Raw genomic sequence first — 27,049 nt, forward strand, 5'->3', positions numbered from 1 at the left:
TCCTAGATTTCCCCCCTCCTCCACTGTTTCGGACATCGCAATCTAAATCCAACCTCCACATATTCATTTCAGGAAGATGCACAGAGCCAAAGACACTTGATTACTGAAGCTTAGAAGAGTAGCAACGCAACAGACAAACTGAAATGTTTTGATACCGTAACTCTTTGGGAATGCCCTCTTTAAAACTTGGTTGTATCGACGCATTGCATTCTATGTAACTCGTACTACCCCGTCTGGACTGTATGATGGACTGGACGGTTAGCAGTCGGGCCCTATTGTGGTGCATTTTCACGTTACTGTGTAGTATTGACCCACTTCAAATGGTAAGTAGCTAACCTAACTTACGATACTGAACCTTAGTGGGAGGAATTGACATATTGGCTAGCTAGTTAGCTAATGGGTTTAGGGGTTAACTAACAAGAGAAAAGACGGGCATGGCACTACCTAGCTAATATTTACTACTAGTTAGCTAGCTGATATTTTTTGGCTAAATTGTTATTAGCTAGCTAGCTCGTATCCTTAGCTGGTTGGCTATCTTTTTTTATTTTACCTTTATTTAACTAGGCAAGTCAGTTAAGAACAACAACCAGTTATATATTTATGCCTAACTAACTAGTGTCGACTCCAACTAAGCTACGGCCAATATTGTATGTTGTAAAATTGCTTGAAGTAACTACTGTAGTATTAGCTAGTCTCCTGTTTTTGTAGTAGGGGTAATGTTACAGATAATGTAACAGATAATGTAGTGTACAGCATTTATTCAACCAACCTAGCCATTAAGTCACACTAGTTGGCTAATCGAATCATGCCATAAAGATGAAGCCAAGGCATTAGCCAGGCTAGGGACCCTAGCTAAATTGATATGATTAGACTTTAGACCCCCATGTAAAGAATCTGTCAGTAAAGACCAATCAGGTGAAGTTCCACCACCTCACTGGTTACTTGAACAAGACCATTGCTCTGTGTTAAATGTTCTTTTTAAATTGGGGGAAAAAACTTAAAATAAAAATATTGTGATAGTTACATTTTGAAGCACTATCCAACATGCAGCTTTATGAATAGCAGTGCAGGGATGTTTGTTTAAACACACTCAGTGCCTAGTAATTCAGCATGCTTGTTCTGGTTGTGCTCACACTCTTGCAGTCAGACGTGTAGGTGGAGCTGGGCGATATGGACAAAAATCCATATAATGATAAATTGACTTGTCATGATAACAACAAATTGAACGATAAGTTTAACATTAATGTGCACAGTTTTTATTTATTACCCTTAATACTCTACTTGTAGTATGTTGTAGCTTTCAATTGTCCCATCAACAATCACCCCTATTAGCAAACTTATTTAATTTAAAACTTCACATTTCTCTAGTAGGCCCCTATAGGTTATTTATCATAATGAATGAGATCAGCAAAATGTCCATGATAAGTGGTCGGTTTATTGTCCCAGCTATACTTGTAGGCCGTGCTACATGTGCGTATAGACAGAGTTCAGTCTGTGTATACTCTTTTTGACTGTGTGTGTGTGCTTCCTATCTTATCACAAGGCCAATGGCTGTGCAGGTACTTTTCTAGCTGTATTAGGGTCTACATGCAGCTGCGGCAGAGACTGTGCCACTGAATGTTGACGAATGGAAGGGAGCTCAAATGGCCATGCACAGAGAAATCACAACACAAACATGCTTGATGTTTTAAGTCTCTGCACACACTAATATCTGGCCATCCGACCTGCCTACGTTGCATTGCATGTGGGCAAACAAGTAGACAATTAAAATGAAACCACAGTGAAATTTAATGCAAGGTGGTGTTGAGGGCAAGATGCTCAAGATGGGACACGCAGGTTCAACACAAAATATACATAACCTGTCATGCATGGCCATTTGTACACCATGTCAGTTTATTTCTTCCCTTCTCAAAAAACATTCCTCTTAGATTTTGATCTGTGGTCACCAGAAGTGAAATGATAATGAGAGTCATCAGTTCCTGTCTTAATTCATGCCTGCACACCAACTGTGAGCGCTACAGCAAGTCTACAAATGGGAGGAAACATTCAGAACTGTTTTGGAAATGTTCCATTGAAGGTGAATTAATGGAGGCAAGGTTGATAAAGCACTCGATAGAGTGAAGCATTAATTACCTTGTACAATTGTAAAAGTTGCCTGGTCAATAACACCTCTTCAAGGCAATGGTCTGTTCTGATATAGTAGGTCAGTTAACAGGGATCCTGCGGATTTGGGTTGGAAGGTCATTTCTACATTCAGTTCCACTAAGTATTTCTGAAGCAGCTTGTACCGTGTCCGGTTTCTGTTCTCCATGTCCCTTCTGGAGGGTGCATCTAGTGTCAATGTTTTTCACTCTCTTTTTGATTAGGCCTGTGAATTCTGTAGGCTAGTGCCTCACTTAGTGATTCCAGTAGTGGTGGAGAACTAGCATACATCTGGTCCCTACTTTGTATCACATTTGAACACATTAAGCCTAGATGCAATGTTAAAAAAAAATAACACTTTCTCACCTGTTTCTACCAGTGAGACCTTTAGCGCTAAGCATCAGTAGCATTACATTACACTGAAAAAGTACTTGTTTCCCCTCTTTTGTGTTCCCTCTTCCCTGGAAGGCTTGATTCCTATTGACTAACGGTGGGAAACCTGCCAATCACATGTTCCTGATACCACTGCACGAGAACTCTTAGGCATGTTCATTCTGTCTCTCTAATGGAACATGGCTCATTGCAGAGGGAGAGAGGCAGAGTGAAAGCTCGGAACCTGCCAAGAATTGTTCATCACACAAGTTCGAGTACATTATGTAACCCTAGCAGTGTTACGCAATGTCTGACTTCTTTCCCTGGTAAAAAGCATAGTACATGTAAACCAAACGGGGCCTGCTCCAATGACCCCTTCTCTCTACTTCCCGCTCCCAGATACTGAACTCCCCTCCACTATACTATCAATCATACCGTATAGCCTAACAATCGCGTACAGATGTTCCAAGGATGTACTTTTAGCCTGACGGTGTTAACGTTGTTTCGAAGATAGTGCTGCTTCTCACAAACTCCAACCGTCCGACATATGTTCCAGAGATGTTATTTTGAAACTGAGAGCAGGCTGGATGTTTGTGTGGATGAATAATAAGAAAATCGACATTGATGGTTATTGTTTTACTGTTCCTGGTACAGTTCTTATGAGGTGATAAGCCAGTGGGAACAACCACAGGTGTCCCACTATTGACACAAGCTCTCTCTGGTGTGTAGACTGTAAGATTACAGCAGGGTTAACTGAACAAACAAACCAGGAACACACACGTTTCCTTTTTTACCAAATACATTTTAAGATAAACTGCTAAATAAATGAGCTGTAGCTAGCAAACAGCACCATTAGTGAAGTGGTTAGGTTATATTATTGCATTGATTTCATCAGATAAGCCTAGCTTTATACAGTAACCTTGGTTTTCTTTCATTACTCCAGCAGGCCGAGTGTGTTTGGTCTGGTCCATTTCGGAGACTAGACGGCTGGGAAGGAAAGACGACATAACAAGGCTGTCTGATTCATAGAAGGCCAGGGGTGATTCACTGAGTGTACTCTGTTGTTCTGGATGCCATGTGTTCCTCAGGCTCTGGCTCGCTGGTTGTGGTGGGGGGGCCACATTGGTGTCTGGCCTAACAGCACTTAGGCCTAGTTCTCCCTTGTAAGTGTGAGTGCTGGGTAGGGGCCTCGAGTAATTATAGATCAGTATCTGCCTTTAACAGAAACAGCACGGGCTAGTTATACTATCCTGAGGGCCCTTCGTGGGGAAGTTTCATCCCATTGAATTAAGACCATTCAATTCTATGTTCTACTGTCCTAACTTTGTTTCGGCTGGAGGAGTGGGGGTGGGGTTAGTGGAGTAGGTTGGTACACAGAAAGTCAGGCACGGTATTAAAATCCCTCTGGCCCTAGCTGCCTCCTTTAGCTGGGTCATGGCTATAAGAGATGTATAGCTTTTGTGAAATGAATGTCAAAATGTTTTATATTTTTTGGTGTATTTTAGCTATCCCTAATCCTTCCTAACCTTAACCTGCTACGTTAATTATCCTAACCTGCTGCATAAGTTCTCCTAATCTGCTAGGGAAAGGTAAAATCTTACAAAAACTGTATCCCATCTAGTCAAAACCCTTGAGCAGCCAGAGCACTCTACAGTACAGACACCCCCACCCGGCCTCTTCCTGTGCCAAAATCAAAATGAAGACTACGGATCGCATATCAGTGTGATGTTTTTTTTTTTAAATGATCCCTTGCACTCACTGACCACAGAGACTTCCAAGGAGAGAAACACCCCCTTGGCTTGACCGGGCCTCTGTCAGAGCTTAAAGTGTGGTCAGTGATTCAGGCGCGGCATACACCCACTTACGCCTGCATATATTTCTCTTTCTTTGGTTGTTTCATTCCCTCTCTCCAAAATTGCTGTCCATGTTGTGCTACTGAACCCAGTCAAGGTCTGCCCATGTGGGCTTGTGTCCCTCTCCCAGAGAGAGTGATATGAGAAGGACTGGAGAGAAACACATTCACATGTCCATCTCAGCCCTCTTCGTCTGTGCGGTGACTGTGAAACACATTTCTCCCAGTAAAGCTGACCATGCTTGCTTTATCAGCCCAATATTTTTTAAAGTAACCTTTATTTAACTAGGCAAGTCAGTTAAGAACAAATAATTATTTACAATGACTGCCTACCCCGGACGACACTGGGCAAATTGTGCGCCGCCCTATGGGACTCCCTAACACGGCCAGTTGTGATACAGCCTAGAATCGAACCAGGGTCTGTAATGACACCTCTTGCACTGAGATGCAGTGCCTTAGACCGCCGCTCCACTCGGGAGCCAAAATTGTGATATTGGTGATTTTGCAGACAGCAGCGTGGCTCTTTTGCAGAAGTTCTTGAATCTTGGCACACGTGTTCCTCCTCACAGCCTTTGTGCACTAGCTGCACTCTTCAGTCTCCCAGTCCTGACCCGCAGACCCTTACCTAGCCTTCCTCCCCACTCTTCATTCTCCCAGTCCTGACCCGCAGACCCTTACCTAGCCTTCCTCCCCACTCTTCAGTCTCCCAGTCCTGACCCGCAGACCCTTACCTAGCCTTCCTCCCCACTCTTCATTCTCCCAGTCCTGACCCGCAGACCCTTACCTAGCCTTCCTCCCCACTCTTCAGTCTCCCAGTCCTGACCCGCAGACCCTTACCTAGCCTTCCTCCCCACTCTTCATTCTCCCAGTCCTGACCCGCAGACCCTTACCTAGCCTTCCTCCCCACTCTTCAGTCTCCCAGTCCTGACCCGCAGACCCTTACCTAGCCTTCCTCCCCACTCTTCATTCTCCCAGTCCTGACCCGCAGACCCATACCTAGCCTTCCTCCCCACTCTTCAGTCTCCCAGTCCTGACCCGCAGACCCTTACCTAGCCTTCCTCCCCACTCTTCAGTCTCCCAGTCCTGACCCGCAGACCCTTACCTAGCCTTCCTCCCCACTCTTCAGTCTCCCAGTCCTGACCCGCAGACCCTTACCTAGCCTTCCTCCCCCACTCTTCAGTCTCCCAGTCCTGACCCGCAGACCATTACCTAGCCTTCCTCCCCACTCTTCAGTCTCCCAGTCCTGACCCGCAGACCCTTACCTAGCCTTCCTCCCCACTCTTCAGTCTCCCAGTCCTGACCCGCAGACCCTTACCTAGCCTTCCTCCCCACTCTTCAGTCTCCCAGTCCTGACCCGCAGACCCTTACCTAGCCTTCTCCCCACATCTTATCACAGACTCCCTTTTGAAAACAACTTTGTTAAATTAAAGGCTCTGCATGATCAATCTAATGTCTGAAGTGCCATACAGCATTTACTGCCAAAGCAGCCTCCAGTCCTTCAGAGCTTTCATGCTTATTGGGCTTAGCGGAGCAGAGCTATTGTGAAGAAAGTTGTCAAGGGAGTGAGTTTGTTTTATATAGGACCTACCGCCCCCAACCTACTGTCAACCAATCATGTCAATGCGGCGCTATACAGAGCCCTCCGCATTGTTAAAATAAATAAAAATGAGGCACACGGCGATGAGGTACAGAGCTTGATTTGGCCTCTGCGTGCCTCGAGAGGCTCCGCAATGCAGTCACACCCCTCCATACAAAGCCTCCGACCACATTTTTCGGATCAAGCATAACTTGGCCTTTTCGGCTAAAGGCATGCTTCCCACCCGAAACAGTTTGGAACAGTTCATCAGCTGTGCACATGGGGGGAAAAAGAGGCAAGCAGAAGTCTCTATGCCCCTTCGTCTTGTGATTGGTCGACAGTAAGGATTCTTCAATTAAGCGTTTGAGACAATTTATGCAATTTTTTTCACTCTCTAAATACTGCACCAAACAGCTATCTTAACTAGGTGCAAAATTGCGCGACTAAGATCTCCTTGGAATTTTTTTAAATTTATGACAGATTTCATGAGTAATCTTTTAGATGAATTCTGACTTGGTGTCTCAAGATGGTCAGATAGTACTATTGATCCTTTTCTAATTTTTCAAGCGAAGGTCTTGTTAGGGACTATGAGAGCACAGATGAACTGAAGCATGCAGAAGCCTTAACTCCCACTCAGGCAGGCAGGTAGCTAGCGAGACCTAACCCCTCATCTGCTCCTAAGTGTTTTACACAGCCAGTTTGAGGAGGGGGTAATGTTTTGCGATTTGGGGCAGCAGTTAACCCTCTGCTTCCCTGCAGCCCCCCCCCCCGTCCCATTCTAGTGGTAGTATTCAGGATATGTATTCAGTTAATGAGGAAAACAGTCCTTCTCAGTATTGGCATTCCTCTGGGGCCTTATAAACTGCAGGAGGTTCTCTGTTATGGCAGCACATTGCCTGTATTCCTATGTAGTGTAGACTATTTTATAGGTAGTTAGGTATGATCAAACTGATTATGAATCAGTGTTCAATAATACCACAGTTTAATTAGTAGCAACCATTCATCACGTATACAATACAACGGCACACATGTGGCCTTGGCTCTGATATGGCTATAGTTTCCATTATTATAGTGTCTAGCCATAGAGGTCATGGTCATATCAGGGCTGATATGGCCAGAGCTCTTTGGTCGACAGAATGTACTTGCATTGGCTGTAGATTAAACTCTTTTTGAAAGAGGTGAATACTAAGATTAGGCCCTTGGCTTATGTTGAATACCACTAAAGAAGACTATCTTCTGTTCCCCTATAGATGTGCTTTAACAGTATTTTGTGTTCTGTCTTGCAGAGTTTCTGCCGCGCCAGCACCGTCTCCCTCCCCGAAAGCCTGCTCTTTGTGTCCACCCTGGATGGAAACCTACACGCTGTCAGCAAGAAATCAGGCTCTATCAAATGGACGCTGAAAGAAGGTAAGGAAGAAGAGAGTCCTGAGTAATTCACTAGCACCTTTTGTTTGTGTCTCTATCAATCTTTAGGTGCTGTTTGGGTTACACCTGCGAAACAAAGCGCCATTGTTGTTCCACAAGGATCACAATTGAGACCCTTTAGTTTGTGAAAGTGAAGACCAGTTCTGTGCTTCGTCTTTTGTTGAATGGTGGAAACCAGATTCAGAGCAGAAACATTATTTTGAGAATTAATCACACAGTGTACGAGGCAGTGGGGAGGAATGCACGTGTCGGCCTACTTTTTTACCTCAGCTGCGTATCATTGCATGTAGTAATATTGTAATTACAGCTATTGAGGTACTGAATGGTTAGAGAAATCAACACTGCTCTAGTGAGCGTGGGAGTAGGCTGTCAATCATAAACTACGGTAGCTGTGTTATTCTCAGGCCTACCTCTCATAAAGGGATGGATTGACAGATACATTTTCACTGTGTAAATGGTATTTCTGAGGCATTTCTGGGTTTAGATAATGGTGGGTGTTTTCACAGTATTTTCTGCTCTCCCGGCGCATGAGTAAATGCTTTGCTCACACATGCTAACCTGGTAATCATTAACCTGGAGAGAGTGGGACAGATATAATAGGCAGGGGTGAACTGCTCTGCTGTATTTATATTTCTCTTGTTTTTGTTCAACTTTTATTTTATAGTACTACTGATAATGATTACTGCGTTGTTGGAAAAGAGCTTGCAAGAAAGGCTGTACTTAATAAAACAAAAAACACTTTCATATCTAAACATCCTGTCTGAGATTACATGGTCAGAATGAGCATTGGTATGATTAGCATACTAATGCAGGGTCCATTTACTAGAAGTCATGTAGCTAGGCTAGTAACGTTACTGAAACACCATTTCGGATTCAAGGTGAACAACAAATGCAAACCGTATCAGATGGGCTGAATAACAGGGAAACAGTGGATCACAAATGGTTGACCTTTCATGTCAAACCAGCGAGTCACACCTGATACCGTAGAACATCATTAATAAACATGAGAATATGGAATCGGTCCCATCTGAGCCCTGTGTTTCCTCAAAATGCGCTTTTAATATGAACATGGACAGGGATAGCACCGGGTCGCCTTTCTCAAACATCTGCTGTCTTCCCTGAGGCATAACTAACTAAAGCCCACATCCAGGAGGTAGGCAGGTCTTCCCTAACTAACTAAAGCCCACATCCAGGGGGTAGGCAGGTCTTCCCTGAGGCCTAACTGACTAATGCCCACAGAAGGAGCCTGGCGGGAGGTAGGAACCTGTCACTCAGGCCCAGCAGGTAGACCCAACCCAGGGTTGGCATGAGTCCCATCCCTGGTGTGTCCTTTTTATGGGGCGAAACCACGCCCACAAGTAACCTAGCAACATTCAAAGCCGTGCTGATTGGTCAGAGATACTGATTACGTAAATGCGCAGAAGTTCGTAGTTTGCTCGTGCCTGCCATGCTATGAACCGCGGGAGATGCATACTCGTTTTGAAATTAGCTAAGCTAAAGGCGAGCAACAAGTGACTGTAGATGGCTAACATTACATTATTGTCAGTAAATGAATGGAGCTAGCATCTATTTTAGTTGCCTACTAGCACAAATGTCATGTAGCTAAGTATCTCAATAGTAATTTTGTAAACATTTCGAACTCCTAGTGTGGTCAACGCACTACTAGACAGCTTCAGCCCAATCGGCGATGTAAGCTAGCGATAACACACTTCACAGCTTGCTTATCTCCAAAAACAATTAAACTATCCATGACGTCAATGCTATCCATCTGGTCAATCAGGCTGGTTGCAGTCAATAACTAAAAAGCTACATAAGTCAAATGCAACTTCATATCCAAATTCAGGGGTAATGCAAAGTATGGATGGCAATGTTTTGGTGGCGATTCTGTCTGTAGCGTTTGTTCTTTTAAAACGCACGAACAACTGAACTCTGACCAATCAGCGCGGCTTTGAATGTTGCTAGGATAAATGCTAGGCGTGGATAAAACGTCGCATCACTGTCTTGACCCTGCTGCACCTACCAGTGACATTTATGACACACCGGCCAAGTATACTCTTTCATACAACACACACATTAATAGTCAGTGTGTCCTCCCAAACAGTTACGCTATCAGGTGAGGTGCATATTCAGTGAAGGGAAAGAACATTGAGGTCAGAACACGGCTCTATTATTACAAATGGAGAAAACGTTCTACTAAAAAACATCTCCAGCATGGTCATCCATAAAAGATGTCATCACCACCAGTCATGATCATAATCATTTGTATACCCTAGTATTTCCATAGGTGGGCTTTGTTGTTCCATCTACGATGTTCTGAGTATTGTTCCCTACTGAATATTCCTTGGTAATACAGCCATCCATATACACAAGCAGCCCAATTCAGATTTTTTCCCCCTTCTTCCCACTAATTGTTCTTCTCAAATCAGAACTTTTTCAAAGCTGATATGACTGGTCAAAGGACCAATTAATAAAAATAAATAAAAAGATCACAATTGGGCTACCTGTGTAAACGCAGTTCCAGGTAAACCACCCAGCACAGACCTCTGCCAGTCAGAGCAGAGGTTCCATCTGGCTGACCTCGTGGACTCCGCGGCCACTGTGTGTGTTTGTCTAGTAGTAATGTCATCACGCCCTGCTCCCTGTGTGTCCCGTTTGGCAGGGTGGCCTGGGTGCTGTATCACATTCAGTGGGGTGTGACATTACAGGACATTCAGATAGTAATATATGATGTAGAACAGACCTGCTTCTCTATCATGTAGAATAGGGAATCATGTCCGCTCTATACAATACATTGCTAGCTGCGAAGTTCAGAATACGACCTGGGTCTTTACAGTTAGTATTAATGTACCCCTGTGGGCTACTGGCCACTGTTTATTTAGGCTATACTGTTGTCATTAGATAAATAAGGGGCTCTTATCAGTTAGGACAAGTGCGGTTTAAGGAGCCGCTTAACCTGAGACCAACAATGCAGGGGTCTATGCTGACCATTTTTACAAGGAGCATGTGTGGCGGAAGTTGAAAAATATAGACGCACACAAAGATTAATTTAGGAGCACAATTAAAAATATTTGAGATATTAAAGCTGGATCCTTAATTTTTCCTTTCTCAAGATCAGAGAGTGAAAGGTCCCTGACCTTAACGTTTTCAGTAAACCTTCTGAGTTAATTCTGTGTTTGGGAGTAATTGTTTATGGACTGAAGAACTATGGGGTTTATATTCAAACAGGAAAGACAGCAGTGTAGTGGTTCATATTGTGTACTGTATACATGCTGCTGATTCTTGATCAACCGGTACTGTCATCATTTGTAGTGTACTATTCATGGCACTGATGACTGAAAGGCACATTTTCTTCCGTTTTCTTCTGTGGACAGATCCTGTTCTGCAGGTCCCAACGCATGTGGCAGAGTAAGTATCCTAAAGTGTGTGTGTTTGTCAGTTTTTGTGTGCGAGTCTGTCAGTTTGGGTGTCGTAGTGTATTGAGTGCAACAGGAAATTAACACAATGTGCTGAGCATGCATAACTGTGTTTTGTCCTGTTCTGCTTGAGCAATAAGACAGTACTCTATTCAAAATACAACCGGGTTCATTGATGACTGATCTGAAAATGTGTAAGCCCTATGCAACAATCAAATCCAACTTTATTTAGGCCTATAGTGCACAGGTGTCACAACACACTTCACCTTGAAGTATGTATGATCTGTCGGAGTGTTAACATTCTCTACCCCATCTCTCTCTCTCGCCGTAGGCCAGCTTTTCTGCCTGACCCTAATGATGGCAGCCTGTACTCTCTAGGAGGGAAGAACAACGAGGGACTGACTGTAAGAGGAACCACTGAACCCCCTTATTAGACTAACAGGGTCACCATCACTAGAGAGGAACCACTGAACCCCCTTATTAGACGAACAGGGTCACCATCACTAGAGAGGAACCACTGAACCCCCTTATTAGACTAACAGGGTCACACCTCACTAGAGGAACCACTGAACCCCCTTATTAGACTAACAGGATCACCCCTCACTAGAGGAACCACTGAACCTCCTTATTAGACTAACAGGGTCACACCTCACTAGAGGAACCACTGAACCCCCTTATTAGACTAACAGGGTCACACATCACTAGAGAGGAACCACTGAACCTCCTTATTAGACTAACAGGGTCACACCTCACTAGAGGAACCACTGAACCTCCTTATTAGACTAACAGGATCACCCCTCACTAGAGAGGAACCACTGAACCTCCTTATTAGACTAACAGGGTCACACCTCACTAGAGAGGAACCACTGAACCCCCTTATTAGACTAACAGGGTCACACCTCACTAGAGAGGAACCACTGAACCCCCTTATTAGACTAACAGGATCACCCCTCACTAGAGGAACCACTGAACCTCCTTATTAGACTAACAGGGTCACACCTCACTAGAGGAACCACTGAACCCCCTTATTAGACTAACAGGGTCACACCTCACTAGAGAGGAACTGACAGTTTCCTCTTTTTCTAGAAGGTCACTGCATATCTGCCAACCACCGGAGATAAGCAAGTCATGCCCACATTGGTGTGTGTGTGCACATGTTTCTGTTTGGCGTGGTTGTAGTAGCTGTGTGTGTGTGGTTTGTGATGAAATAGCATTGCTCAACATTGACCCCTTGATATTGATACACTCACAGTAAACATGCTTACAAGTGGGCTAACGGACATTTCCCTATTTTCCACAGAAACTGCCTTTCACCATACCTGAGCTGGTCCAGGCGTCTCCCTGCCGCAGCTCTGACGGGATCATCTACATGGGTAAGTCTTCCAGCTCTCAGACCTGGAGTATATGACGACACACACACTGACATGACATGAAGACATTTAGAACAGACCAGGAACAGTTTGGACTACGTTGTCATGGTTATCTACTCTACCAAGCGGGACTATCGTTCAAGTCCCGATCAGGCTGACCTCTAATGAATGAGTATAATCTTGTTAGAACTAAAAGACCTTATACTACATTTCCATTCCTTTCACCTCAAGGTCATCATAACCCCTGCTCCTTTGAATATACTGCGGTACGAAGGCGTGACCGTAATCTAACCTATCTACCGCGCCATTGTTCAGCGGAGAAAATGGATGTCCCGTTTCTTCTCAGTCCTGTAGAAGTTTTCACACCCATTCACTGAAGCCACTGTGAGCACAAAGGGAGAATCTTCTGTGTTAATTGTCAAACCTGTTGGCCAATGGCAATTTTCACCTCACACTGTGCTAGACAAACAATCGTAATCTTCAGTCTAAAGCCGTCCTGCAGAGTCAGTTTGAGGAGCAGCTCAGCCAACAACATCCTACTCACGGGTGGGGCCACCAGCACTGCAGATGGGACACTGTTTCGTAATCCATCAGGCGTTGTTATTACAGTCCAGCCAGAATAACGATTAGTGTCACTCCCTTCACCAACACAATAGGGAGACAGTGCACTACCAGGGTATGGGGTGTTCTTAATAACAGACTATAGGTAGGTTTACTCCCAAAACCCTCTGGGAGAATGCTGGGGGCTTGTCTAGCCCACCTGTACTTAACTGAGGTTGCCCGCCCTCTGTCCCTCCCATTCACTCAAAGTATAATAAGGATAATAAACAACTCAGATTGAATGTGGTTCAACTGCATGTATGGCTCTGCTTTCAGACCAGAGACAAGTAGGTTTTTACAATGTTATTAGGCTGACTGCTCTGTGTTTCCTCGGGCTGGGCGATGTGGCCTAAAAAGAACCATGCATAATGCACATTCTCTAATAAGGATTCACTTCTTGTAGCAGGCATTATAGAACATTAACACGGGTCTCATACACAATCTCTCAAGCACAAGCCCACGTGCTAGTGAGTAGCCAGCTAATCTTTATATTTCAAGTTTAGCCAACTTGTATCTATTTGCTAGTTAACAAGGTAGAACAGTTGAATTGTTATGAACACACCCTTCTGTCCGTCTCCAACTGTTTGAAAAGCATGCTAGCCTGTCCACTTGGTTCAGATGTTGAAATCAAGTGGCCTACCTAGAATGAGTTGCCAGTTCCGTATATATTTGTGGTTTTACGCTTATTGCATATTTATTAAAACACAGACTAGACAGCTTGTATAATAGGCTTTGGCTAAAATGCTCCTAGTTGTACGCAATGCTGCGCGCGACAGAAACTGAGCATGAATAGGAGACGAGACCAAAAAGACATGAGAAGGGGACATAAACGCCCATAAAAACAAATGAATTCGATATATATCACCCAGCCCTATTGTGTCCACGTGTTTGTGTACTCATGATGGGGTGGCAGGTCACCTAGTGGTTAGAGCGTTGGACTAGTAACCGGAAGGTTGCAAGATCGAATCCCTGAGCTGACAAGGTAAAAATCTGTCGTTCTGCCCCTGAACAAGGCAGTTAACCCACTGTTCCTAGGCCGTCATTGTAAATAAGAATTTGTTCTTAACTGACTTGCCTAGTTAAATAAAGGTAAAATAAATGTTGTTGTCTGTTTTTTTTATCACTTTGTGCACAGGTAAGAAGCAGGACCTGTGGTATGTGGTGGACCTGTTGACAGGGGAGAAGCAGCAGACCCTCACTTCCTCCTTTGCTGAGATGCTGTGTCCCTCCTCCTCCCTGATCTACCTTGGACGCACCGGTAGGCACCTGTAGACCACACGCACCTGGCTGGCTTGGGGTCTAAACGTCTCCGTGGGATATTCCTTATTCACTTCTCTCCGTTAAGCCACTGGGCAATACCTATGAGGTTCAGTTAGGCCCAGGCTCATAGAGATGTGTTCTGTCTATTCATTTCTACGGATAGACCTGTTTGCCCCCAACCCCTGTCCCCTCTACATCCCTGCCTCTTCCTGGCTTCACCTGGTCAGCCCTACCTATCCTTCCCCCACAGTCCCAAATCTACTTACTTAATCTCCATAGGTATCTTATCTCCAGCCTATCCCAGCTAATTTGTTTGTACTGACTAAAGGCGTCAGCATGTAGTTCAGCTGGCAGCTAGCCGAAGTCAGCTTGGCGAACCGAACATGTGTGTTCGCATACTCCCTTAAAAGACAGTCACTTGAAAAACAACAAGAAAAAAGTGGCTGTAGTACTATTTGTCCTTTTTGAGACACCGTAGTCAGTATACACTTCCTCAAAATAGTCAGAATTGATCTAACTCAAGGAATCTGTCATTCATTTTTACGTTTTTTTGCAGAGGAGATCTTTGTTGCCCAATTTTGAATCTAATAACTAAGATGTTTGGTGCATTATTTCTCAATGAAACAATGTGCATGAAAATGAGCCGTCTCTCGTCGAATGACAACAGACTTTATTGAAGAATCCCTACTGTTGACCAATCTCAGACGAAGGGGCGTAGACTTCAGCTATCGACTTCGTCTTGCTTCCAGAAAAAAATGTGTGTGCCCGAACATTCAAAAACCCTCACTGAAGACCAAAACAAACAAAAAAAAACATAACAAAATGTCGTCATAATATATGCACAAACTCTTCCGAAATTTTTCAGCTGGGAAGCATGCAGACGCCTCAACCCTCTCTACTAATGGCACTTATGTAAAAGTCTGGTGTCGACGCAAAGCCTCTTTTCAATTCAATTTCAATTTAAGGGGCTTTATTGGCATGGGAAACATATGTTTACATTGCCAAAGCAAGTGACATTTCTCTCCCTCTGACATTTTAACCAGGATCTTTAGGGGCAACTTTACTGCCTTGGAAATGCTACGCTACTTCCATTCCCATGCCCGTTTGTACTCCCAGTTATTACTGCAGTGATCTGTCATACCCTGTGTCCTATGGCATCCGCTTAATTTTGATGTGTCACTTCAGATGACTTGTGTGTGGCTTGTTGTAGATATTTATGGCGGTTGTAAAGGTCAGGCTGCCAGGGCAGCAGTCCAAGAAGTAGCCTATAAATGCTTTGAGATGTGGGATGCCTGTCAGGGGAACATGAATTTGGACTTCTGTCATGTTATCCTGTGTTTTTCTAAGGTGGCCAGTGTTGTCACCATAGCTAGCATGGCTGTATAGTTGTAATGAGCGCTCTCACCATTTCTTCTAAAAACACAATATCACCATGGGTTGAGTCCTGAGTTTAGTTTCACTACTCTGGCATATCCTACATGTTCTAGGCTACAGTATATGATGTTGTCCCTTCCCCAGAGTACACTATCACCATGTACGACACCAAGAGTAGACAGCTCCGCTGGAATGCCACCTACTTCGACTACGCCTCCACGCTGCCTGACGACGACACCAAATACAGTAAGACATGCTTTTATATCTCTCGATAGCGACAGTGAATGTAGGCTGTAGGCTATGTATGTGAGAGACTGAGTTGTTTGCGATATGCTGTCTGGTAGGGCTGTGATGATGCCAGTATCACAATATATTTTCCATGGCATAAATGAAAACAGGAAGCAGATGTAACTCTTTGGTCCTGTAAGAACCTGCTGGATGTAACATTGTGTGCTGTAGCTTGGAAAAGAAATACCTCTCACTCTGGATGACAACAATGATGTTTGTTTCCAACATCAGGGCTGTTTTCCTAAAGAAGTTAAATCCGCCTCGTGTTTTTGTTTCCTTGCCATGATACTAACGTGTATTGTGTTTCTGATATCGTCCCGGCCCTGCTCTCTGGTTGAAAGCATATCTCATAGGACATAGATCCAGGGAGAGGATTTTCTACTGTCATTATCCTCACAACATATTACTATTGAACATCATCCAATATCAAGGAAACTAATATATTAAATATGATTCTTCTCTCTCTCTCCTCACATCTCCATCTCTTTCCCTCTCTACCTCTCTTTCTATATGTGTATTATCCACCTCACGTCATCTTTCATATAGTTGCACTGATGCAATACGTACACCCAGTTTACGTAACCCCCCTCTCCCCCTCCCCTTATAGAGATGGCCCACTTTGTCTCCAATGGTGACGGACTGGTGGTGACAGTGGACAGTGAGTCGGGTGATGTCCAGTGGATCCAGAATTACAACTCCCCCGTGGTGGCCATGTACATATGGCAGCGCGAGGGCCTGCGCAAGGTGCCGCTCACCAACGTCGCTGTGGAAACGCTGCGCTACCTCACCTTCATGTCAGGCGAGGTGGGCCGCATCACGCAGTGGAAGTATCCCTTCCCCAAGGAGAAGAAGCCCAAGAACAAGCTCATGTAAGTAGACTGTGTGATCGATAGTGGTCCCCCTTTAGTTACTCAGCTACGGAGGCCGCAAAACCCTGACTTAAGATATGACTTTGTATGTGGCTTTTGCTTTCATAGAAAAACACAGACAATGGGATGAAACTTTTTCATTGTCACTTTTCAATAGGGAAGAGTCTCCATTTTACCCTCATGTCATTGTTTTTCTAGAGTAAATACCCCCAGGGGTGGGTATTTTAAAGTGTAGAGCTGACTACTGTTTTAGCTTGAACTTTCATGCAAATCTTCCCATAGCCATGGGCATTGAATGTGCATACACATATATTCTGCAATGTAGAAAATAGTAAAAAATAAAGAAAACCCCTTGAATGAGCAGGTGTTTCCAAACTTTTGACTGGTACTGTATATATTTGCATATCTGGGGTGAGGATTCCATCCTGATGGGTTAGGAATAGAAGCCCCACCCTTTTCTATAAACAATGTTGATTGGTTTCGATCAGCTCCAGTCTATGCTCAGCAAGACTCCAAGCAGAGCCTCTCCCCTTTAGCATTTGCCACAGCATTTCTGCCAAGACCATTCTCCTTTGACTTCTGTTGAATTAGTTTATCACGCTTATTTAGCCACTTCCTTCTATCTTTTATGAATAATTAAATAATTTACTCCGAATCTGTTTTCCTTCAAGGCATTTCTTTTGTTAACAGGGGCCTCTTTGAAAATGCTTTAGCTGAACTCTTGAAGTCTGAAGTAATTTAAGATGGGTTGAGTAAGTTGATTTTGCAAGCAGCACGTGTTACGGTTGATCTCCCCATCCTGAGAACAGGGGTTGGCCCCAACTCTACCAGTCGTGTTAGAGCTTTGACATGCATTCCAGGGCTCTGAATCGTTGATGGGGTGTATTGAAGATCTCTTTATATCTATGTTTGATGCCAGTGGTGGTGTAGTCAGGACTTGTAGAGATGTATCACTTTATGAACAAATGATGCCCATCTAACCAACACAGATGGACTCTTTCAGTTGTGGTTTCATAATACAGTTTTGTACTTCTATTTTCACCAGCTTTCAGAAGAAAGGAGAAATAACAGTTTCAGTGGGTGATCTTGTAGTGTGTGTGTGAAATTGTCTGTTTGTAACCAATAGTGCAGTTTTCTGACTCAAGTCAAAGCTGCCTACAGTATAATAGAGAATCTCCCTATTCTAAATGTCCTGGTTAAGGTAGACTATTAGGCTTCTCTTCCTTGTTTAAAGCTAACATTAAGACTATCCTGTTCTGTTGTCTTCACAGGGCCACACTCTACGTAGGCAAGTACTCCACCAGCCTGTACGCATCGCCCTCCCTGGTGCATGATGGGGTCACGGTCGTGGTGAGTGGCACTAGGCTCTTCTGTGTTAGAACAAAATGTGACATTCCGTCCAGAATCTAGAACATCACCAAACAACTGGAAGCTTCTGGGAGCTGATCTCTTAGCCCAAGATGAAAGATGTGAGTTAAGAGTCACAGGGACCCTGCACTAGTGTTGGTTTGGTTGTTTACCTGACCACAACCCAGGTCACAATCCCCTCAGGCCTGGGTCCCTGCAGCACAGAGGAACATGGGATAGTATCAGCAAGACCCCTTATTTCTATCTATTTACGATAAGATGTTGAGATTAATTTGACGTAATCCATTTGATCTTGACATCCCACTTATTTCAGTTTCCTTCTAAGAAGTAAAGGATGTATTCATTTATATCAACATTTAACAACATTAAACTACACAATTGAGTGGATTCGGCTTTTTGAGTGCTGAAGCGCATAAAAATCACTTGTCCTCGGTTGCAACACTCTCTACCGAGTTCCAAACAACATCAGCACAAGAACTGTTCGTCAGGAGCTCCATGAAATGGCCGAGCAGCTGCACACAAGCCTAAGGTCACCATGTGCAATGCCAAGCGTCAGCTGGAGTGGTGTAAAGCTCGCTGCCATTGGACTCTGGAGCAGTGAAAACCTGTTCTCTGGAGAGATGAATCACGCTTCACCATCAGGCAGTACAACAGATGAATCTGGGTTTGGTGGATGCCAGGAGAACGCTACCTGCCCGACTGCATAGTGCCAACTGTAAAATTTGGTGGAGGAGGAATAATTGTCTGGGGCTGTTTTTCAAGGTTCGGGCCCCTTAGTTCCAGTGAAGGTAAATCTTAACGCTACAGCATACAATAACATTCTAGACGATTCTGTGCTTCCAACTTTGTGGCAACAGTTTGGGTGAAGGCCCTTTCCTGTTTCAGGTCCATACAGAAATGATTTGTTGAGGTCAGTGTGGAAGAACTTAACTGGGCTGCACAAAGCCATGACCTCAAACCCATCGAACACCTTTAGGATGAATTGGAACGCAGACTGTGAGCATCAGTGCTTAATCGTCCAACATCAGTGCATAATGCTCTTTTGGCTGAATGGAAACAAGTCCCTGGAGCAATGATCCGACACCTAGTGGAAAGCCTTCCTAGAAGAGTGGAAGCCGTTATAGCAGCAAAGGGGGGACCAACTCCATATTAATGCCCATGATTTTGGAATGAGATGTTCGACGAGCAGTTGTACACATGCTTTTGTCCAGGTAGTGTATATTAACATTGAACTACTAGTACTTGAAAAGGATGTCAATCACAAGGTGACTTCCCTAGTTAAATAAAGGATCCATAATCTAGTGGTTTGTGTGTCTCCTGTAGCCCCGCGGCAGCACCTTCCCCATGCTGGAGGGTCCTAACAGCCAGGAGGTAACAATGGAGGAGGAGTGTGTGATCACCCCCAGGACCAGCGTCAAATTCAACTCTGCCCTGAGGGAACGCAACCGCATCAACTTCATGAGGAACCACCTGCTCCTCATAGGTAGGAAACACTCCTCTTGTGCATTTTGAGTGGTGTCAGCATGATGATGTTTTAAGAATGTTATTGATGTTATATAGATGTTATTACACACACTGTAATATCATCATAGTGATGATGCTGGTTGGATGCGTTTCTCTCCCAGGTCATCATGAGACGCCTCCTGATGCCCATAACAAGATCCTGGAGAAGTTCCCTGACAGTATCCCACGCCAGCAGGGCAATGTCATCCCCCCCACCACAGAGAAGACCCTAGAGGAGGTGTGTGTTTCAGTCCTTTAACATGCCAACTAACCTCTCCTCTTTGATTTGATTTTGTTGGGGTATAAAAAGATCTTCTCCCTCGTCCTCCCCTAGAAGGTGAATGAGAGTGACATGGGAGAAGGCCCCACTGTGGGCCCCAGCCCCCCGGTGGTCACCTCCATCCAGGAGCAGCCGGGGCGGACCACACCGGTGAGAGTGGAGGCCCCTGTGGACTCCATGCTTAAAGACATGGCCACCATCATTTTCAGCACCTTCCTCCTGGCTGGCTGGGTAGCCTTCATCATAGTCTACCCCAAGGTGAGGGAGCACTGACACCTAGTGGTGATCTGGTGTATGGCTGTTGCTGTTACTACCTGGCTGTACAGATTTGTCAGTCAACAAGCTGAACATGAGTGACGAATGTATGAAGTAAAGCCACAGTTTAGTTCCAGTATGATGGTAGGCTCTGTGTTAAATGTAGGAAGTAAAGCCACAGTTTAGTTCCAGTATGATGGTAGGCTCTGTGTTAAATGTAGGAAGTAAAGCCACAGTTTAGTTCCAGTATGATGGTAGGCTCTGTGTTAAATGTAGGAAGTAAAGCCACAGTTTAGTTCCAGTATGATGGTAGGCTCTGTGTTAAATGTAGGAAGTAAAGCCACAGTTTAGTTCCAGTATGATGGTAGGCTCTGTGTTAAATGTAGGAAGTAAAGCCACAGTTTAGTTCCAGTATGATGGTAGGCTCTGTGCAAAATGTAAGGCCACAGTTTAGTTGAAATGTAGAGTTATAGATATCACACATACCTGGCATCACATGAACACTCTAACTTATACATGTACCTTGTTTTTATATATATATATACACACACGCACCCTCCCAGAGTGTTCACAAACAGCAGCAGCTGCAGCATGAACAGTTCCAGAGGCAGTTGGATGAGCGGCTGGATCTCCTGAGGAGACAGCCGTTCCCTCCCCCAGGGACCGACCTGCCCCTGCTGGCCCCGGACGCTGACTCAGACCACAGCAGCCCCAACGGCACCCCCAACATCACCCCCCGTGCATCCAACCACTCCAACCTGTCTGTGCCTGAGCTGGGCAGCTCCGCCAATGAGCACGAGGATGGAGGTATGGAGGACACAAGTGGATACACACATTGATAAAGACAACATGCATTGATGCACATAATTACTCACTCACTCACTCACTCACTCACTCACTCACTCACTCAAACATTTACAGTAGGTCTAGAACTGCTCTGTTCATCTTGATGCCTGGCAATTGTTTTGAAAATGAGAGTAAAATACTCTTCTGATTCCAATATCTGATGTGTTTTTTTTAATGGTTTATCAGATGAGGACTCCAACATGGTCAGAGTTGGAAAGATAACGTTCCGTCCCAAAAATGTTTTGGGACACGGTGCAGAGGGAACCATCGTGTATAAGTAAGTCTCAACCCAGGCTAATGTATCTACATTTTGTAACAAATTGAAATTAAAGTGAAGTGTCTTTTTGAGGCTGCTTAGTTAGTCGTTCAATCATCTCTACTCGTCATATAGACTCTTGAGTCTTTGGCCGCATCCCCGTTATTTCTGTGCAAGTGGTAGAGAATTGGGACACAACCTTCGTTTTTTATTTATTTTGATAAATGTTCAGTTTTACAAACATACAGACAAGAACTCAACCTTTCTTTGTAAAGTGTCTGTTTAGGAATGTTCTACTAACCTTCCCCTACTATGTCCCCCAGGGGTCAGTTTGACAACCGTGCCGTGGCAGTCAAGAGGATCCTCCCAGAATGCTTCAGCTTTGCTGACCGTGAGGTGGACCTGCTGCGCGAGTCGGACGAGCACCCTAACGTCATCCGCTACTTCTGTACAGAGAGGGATCGCCAGTTCCAGTACATCGCTATAGAGCTGTGTGCCGCCTCACTGCAAGAGGTACTGCAGCCTCACTGACCACCAAACCCAGGGGTCTGCAACACCCGGCTCACGAGCCAAATGTTTCTGGCCCTCCAAAGTTGTCTTAAGCCCTACAACGTCCCCTCTCTTCCATTTATTTATTTATTAATTAATTCATCCTCTTAAACTTGCTTCTTGTTACTTTTACTCACTCACTGGATGCGGACTCTTTGTGTTTCCTCTTTCAGTATGTGGAGAGACAGGATTTTGATCGGCATGGACTGGAGCCTGTGATGCTGTTGCAGCAGACCATGTCAGGACTGGCACACCTGCACTCCCTCAATATAGGTAATAATCACAAGATGTGCACCTCCACTAGGTTTTAATATAGGTTTTCATGAAGAACAAAAGGTTATACTCAAATGTTTCTATATAAGTTAGTTAGGGCAAACCATGCAGTAATATTTTCAATAAGATTCACAAGACTACTGCAGCTGGACTAGGTACAGTAAACATCTAAGATCTCCTAGGTTACAGGTTATTCTTCCAGCCTGATCTTCTCCACTCTTCCTGTCCCCAGTGCACAGAGACCTGAAGCCCCACAACATCCTGGTGTCCATGCCCAACGCCCACGGCCGGGCGCGGGCCATGATCTCCGACTTTGGCCTGTGTAAGAAGCTGGCGGTGGGCCGACACAGCTTCAGCAGGAGGTCCGGGGTGCCCGGCACCGAGGGGTGGATCGCCCCAGAGGTCCTCAGTGAGGACTGCAAGGACAACCCTGTGAGTGGTCCCTCTCTCTACTGGAGACATGACTGGTCCTGATTTTATAGATAGCAGCTGTCATGAAACACAGGCCTGTGTGACTGTCACTGATACTAATTTCAATTGGTGTGAATGCAGTTCACTGTTACATACTTATCATGCCTTTATCAAAGACATTGTTTGCTAACCATCAACAGAACACCATTATTGAACTCCTAACCTCTCTCTCTCTCTTCCTCTGTAGACGTGCACGGTGGACATCTTCTCTGCAGGCTGTGTGTTCTACTATGTAGTGTCCTGGGGATGTCATCCCTTTGGCAAGTCCCTGCAGAGGCAAGCCAACATACTGCTGGGAGCCTACAGCCTGGACCAGCTACAGCCCCACAAACATGGTGAGGACATCACTTCCTGTTCTTCCACAGGAAGGTGGTGAGGGGAAGTTGGTGTAGGATTGGTTTGGAAATTATTTGATTTAAACCAAGATGTTGACTGCCTAAGAAACAGTTGTTTTTTGCTGGTGAGCATCAGTTCAGCCTTTGAAAGTACAAAGAAGAGAACAATAAGTTTACATTGGACAGTTTTGGTAAAGGCAGTATTAGTTATTATAGACAGACAGGGTCCAGATGTTATTGCAATTTTGTTTAATGCAAACCCAAACATCGACAATCAGTTGTTTCACATCAGAGGCCGCTGTTGTGGAAAATTTTATCCAAAGATTAGGCAGAGACTAATTTATAATAGTGAATCTTTAATATAGACGAGAAGCTGCTAGGTAGATCGCTCTCTGATCGCAGTCAGGGAAGGAGCTCCAAGAATAAATGGCTACATGTCCCTTATATAGTGGAAGGTAATAATACAATCATATTGTTACACAACAGTTATTTATACAAGCAACAGTTCCAGAACACAATGGCCATGTTTTAGGGTGCAGACATAACAGGAGTTATCAAATGCATAACATCACAGAACAATAACATAACACTTGAGAAGTGACAATAGCTCACCCCAATTCTGCCACAACACCGCCCCATGGTGACTGAGTGTTTGGTCTTGTCTTTCCCAGAGGACATTGTGGCCACAGACCTGATAGAACAGATGCTGAATATGGAGCCCCAGAGGAGGCCTTCTGCTGAGAGCGTGCTCAAACACCCCTTCTTCTGGAGCCTGGAGAAACAGCTGCAGTTCTTCCAGGTCACAATCAAATCCATTACTTTTTTCTATTAAAACTGTTCCACATAAATCAGTATAGCACTAGAGATGCAACTGTGAAGGGAACATTTTCCAATAACGACATTTTCTTAAAAAAATAATAAAAACCCATATTTCATCTGGTTTCCCCTGTAGGACTTGAGTGACAGGATAGAGAAGGAGCCGCTGGACGGACCAATCGTAAGGCAGTTGGAGCGAGGGGGGCGGGCCGTGGTGAAGCTGGACTGGAGGGAACACATCACAGTGCCTCTACAGACCGGTAAGAGACTGGCCTGAGATCAGTTGTAGCTACAACCACATACCTGTCTTACAAGACTTTGTCCACATCATGAGTGTAGACTGGTAAAGAGACTGGTCCGAGTTCAGTTTTAACCCTACTACTATGCTAGTGCATTTAATAAATTAAAGGGTTTATATTTCATGAGTTAAGAAATTATATGACCTACTATAGTTTTGTACTGAACCTGATTGTTAGGGTTAATGTTTCTCAAGTGCAGAAGAGATGTGAGTGTAGTCACTGATTATAAAATGCAGTTACTGTGGATGTGGTTTGTATTTCCTGTCAATCCAGACTGCAGCATTTAGCTGAGCTCATCTCAACCTGAAAGGCTGCTTTGCTTCCTGTTGACAGTGTTCATCTTTATAGGGTTGTTCTAATCTTAATATGCTACTGTATGTGAAAGAAATGGTGAGAGAAGGTTCGCTGTGACTGTTGCATTCATGACTTTTAATTTGCATGTTAGTCATTTTGTCTATTTAGCTTGTTATGTTTTAGTTTTCATTGTGGAGAACTAGTCGGCTGAAGATTTCCTGACAGGTAGACTATATTTATAGGATATCTAACTTTAAACCAGGACATTGTGAGGTATTTCAATCTTGCTGTATTATGAGACTTCTAGGATAAATTATACATTTTTGGATAAATTATTAGAATGTACTGTGTGGATTATTCATTGCATGTATTTTCTCTTGGCAGATCTACGCAAATTCCGGTCATATAAAGGAGGGTCTGTCAGAGATCTTCTCCGCGCCATGAGAAACAAGGTATGGGTGTCTTTCCAGCTAAATTATGTGTGTTTACCAGATTAGATGTCCGTGTATATGAATCATTCTTCTCTTGTCCCTCCTATAGAAGCACCATTACAGGGAGTTACCAGCAGAGGTCCAGGAGACTCTGGGCTCCATCCCTGATGACTTTGTCTCCTACTTCACTTCCCGCTTCCCCCACCTGCTGCTGCACACCTACCTGGCCATGCGCACCTGTGCCCACGAGAGGTCATTCCTTCCCTACTACTCCAGCTCAGAGCAGCTCTCCTGGATACGGACTCCCTACACACACCCCGGACCCACGCTGCAGACACACACGTCGCAGCCAGAGGAACCCACACCATCAAATACAGTACCCTCACAGCCTGAGATGGTGTCAAACACAATTCCATTCACAGCACCCATACAGTCAGTGACCGTATCAGACTCTACACTCATACAGTCACTGTCAATCACAACAACACCCCCACAGTCAGTGCCAACCACATCATTACCAGTCCAACTAGTACTGCCTACATCATTACCCACATCAGCCACATCATTACCAGTCCAACTAGTACTGCCTACATCATTACCCACATCACCCACATCATTACCAGTCCAACTAGTACTGCCTACATCATCAGCCACATCATTACCAGTCCAACTAGTACTGCCTACATCATTACCCACATCATTACCAGTCCAACCAGTACTGCCTACATCATTACCCACATCACCCACATCATTACCAGTCCAACCAGTACTGCCTACATCACCCCCACCCTCATCCACACTGCCAGACCTGCCTCCACAGACAGTGTTTCCCTCAGAACCCCCCACACCATCAGAAACCCCCCTTACAGATCCTGTCCCACCTGAACCACACATACTGCCACATCCAGTCACACCGGACACGGAGCCTGCCTGAGAGCCGACGAGGGGTGGTGGATGAGTGCTGCACAGAGGAGCGTTGCCTTACGAGTGGACACATACTGGGGCTCTGTTGCTCTGTCCTGTGCTGGTGAGGACCAGGCCTGCAGTGCCTGGGAGCTGCCGACATCGGGGAGCAGCAGCCCAAACCAAGTGCCTTTCCTGCTCGACTGAGACAAAATGGCACCGAATGAAACCATCCAGAGGTCTCTCAACGCATCAAGAAGCCAGGGTTGAAATGAACTAGTGGGGGTAGGAGTCCCTCCTAATGTCAAGTATTGTGAGGTATTCAAGTATTGTTGGGCACAAAATACTTGGCAAAGCAAGGGAGGAATTCTTCTGTTAATGTTGTTGAAAGACAAGTCGACAATGGTAGTTTTACTGTGGAATCTTGTTATTTCTCTTAATGAGCCTATTCACTGTAAAGAGGTATATATTTTTGTATAGGTGACGACTTGATAATGACTTTATCATTAAAAATCATGGGATGGGGCCATTGTGCCTTTTTAAATAACACTGTGTTATGTATGGGAGCTCTGTGAGTGTAGACTTCTCTGAAATAGTTTTGCTTACTGCTGCAGATGCTGTTAGTGACTGCTTTTCTGTCTTGAATCAATACTATTTCAGTGCCTGTCTTCCTGTGCAGGCGAGGACAGATAGTCCAAAGGTTGTTTGAACTGAACACTGGTAAAAGCATAATGTGTTTATCTTTTCTACTTTTATCTTGTCTCTGATAGCGTTGTGCTGTACATCGGGTACAAGGCGTACTAATTGTGTTTTTATTGCAGGGCGTCACCCAAAGTCTTGTTTGCTTGACCTCTGACACACTAGGCCTTTACTAAAACTGGTTCAGCTACAAGTCATGATAGGATGATTACAGAAAGTATTCACTTCACATTCTGGTTTTTGCTGTCAGAGGAATGATGTGTTCTCTCATCCAAGCTTTGATGAATGATGATCCAATACAACATGTTTTATTCAATCATATTGTCTGTATAATGAGTGCCAGTTAAATAGGTCTTCATTTATTACATGAATTAACTGTTATAGTTTGTTAATATTTTCTTAAGTGGAATACATTTACTTCAGGTTTATTTTGTACTGTTCATTGTACATCAAAAAACCCAAGAATGTACAGTATTTTGTCTAATGCAAGCTGTTTAAAATTAAGTGAATATGGTTTTGTGCAAAAGTGAACCGTAAATATTTTGCAGTCCCGTCTGATGATGCCTTTTACTGTTAAGATTTCATTTCTAACATGCCATCCTGAATACAAGAATAGTTTGTTTTATGATATTCCACTTTCAGTTTTGCAATTGTCTCCTTTTGCTAACATGTCTGCCATTGTTGGAGTGAAAATGCCAAATTAAATCAGCATTAATATCTGTTATGGTGTTAGTTTGCAGATATTTTGAGCTTGTGGAACTAATGCTACGTTCATAACCAAGTGGGAAGGTGGTATTTACCATATACCGACTGGGAAAAATCCACTTGAACGCACCTACACCTTGTAATTACTAGTAGGAAACTCATCGATCATCCCTGACCTCGACTTCTCCCACATGCTGACCTCTGACATCACCTACTAAGGAAGTG

At 44.3% G+C, this 27,049-nt stretch overlaps 1 protein-coding gene across 2 annotated transcripts; it reads left to right on the top strand.

Annotated features, from left to right (window-relative positions):
* The first annotated feature begins 40 nt into the window (after positions 1–40).
* LOC115205339 (serine/threonine-protein kinase/endoribonuclease IRE1) lies at positions 41–26,841 on the top strand. 2 transcript variants are annotated; one of them, XM_029771201.1, is made up of 23 exons: positions 41–323; positions 7,229–7,349; positions 10,739–10,772; positions 11,112–11,184; positions 12,081–12,153; positions 13,886–14,008; positions 15,529–15,630; positions 16,280–16,541; positions 17,813–17,891; positions 19,233–19,392; positions 19,535–19,650; positions 19,747–19,950; positions 20,511–20,754; positions 20,980–21,070; positions 21,373–21,562; positions 21,772–21,871; positions 22,104–22,303; positions 22,530–22,677; positions 23,349–23,476; positions 23,630–23,753; positions 24,471–24,538; positions 24,627–25,239; positions 25,291–26,841. In XM_029771201.1, exons 1-23 carry the CDS (start codon positions 243–245, stop codon positions 25,449–25,451), a joined length of 3,495 nt encoding a protein of 1,164 aa, XP_029627061.1. In that variant the 5' UTR covers positions 41–242; the 3' UTR covers positions 25,452–26,841. The 2 variants fall into 2 exon arrangements, with proteins under 2 accessions (XP_029627061.1, XP_029627052.1); XM_029771192.1 differs by having other exon boundaries at positions 24,627–26,841.
* The last annotated feature ends 208 nt before the right edge of the window (positions 26,842–27,049 follow it).

Source organism: Salmo trutta, chromosome 1 (assembly GCF_901001165.1).
Source record: "Salmo trutta chromosome 1, fSalTru1.1, whole genome shotgun sequence".
In the NCBI taxonomy this organism is placed as follows: Eukaryota; Metazoa; Chordata; class Actinopteri; order Salmoniformes; family Salmonidae; genus Salmo; species Salmo trutta.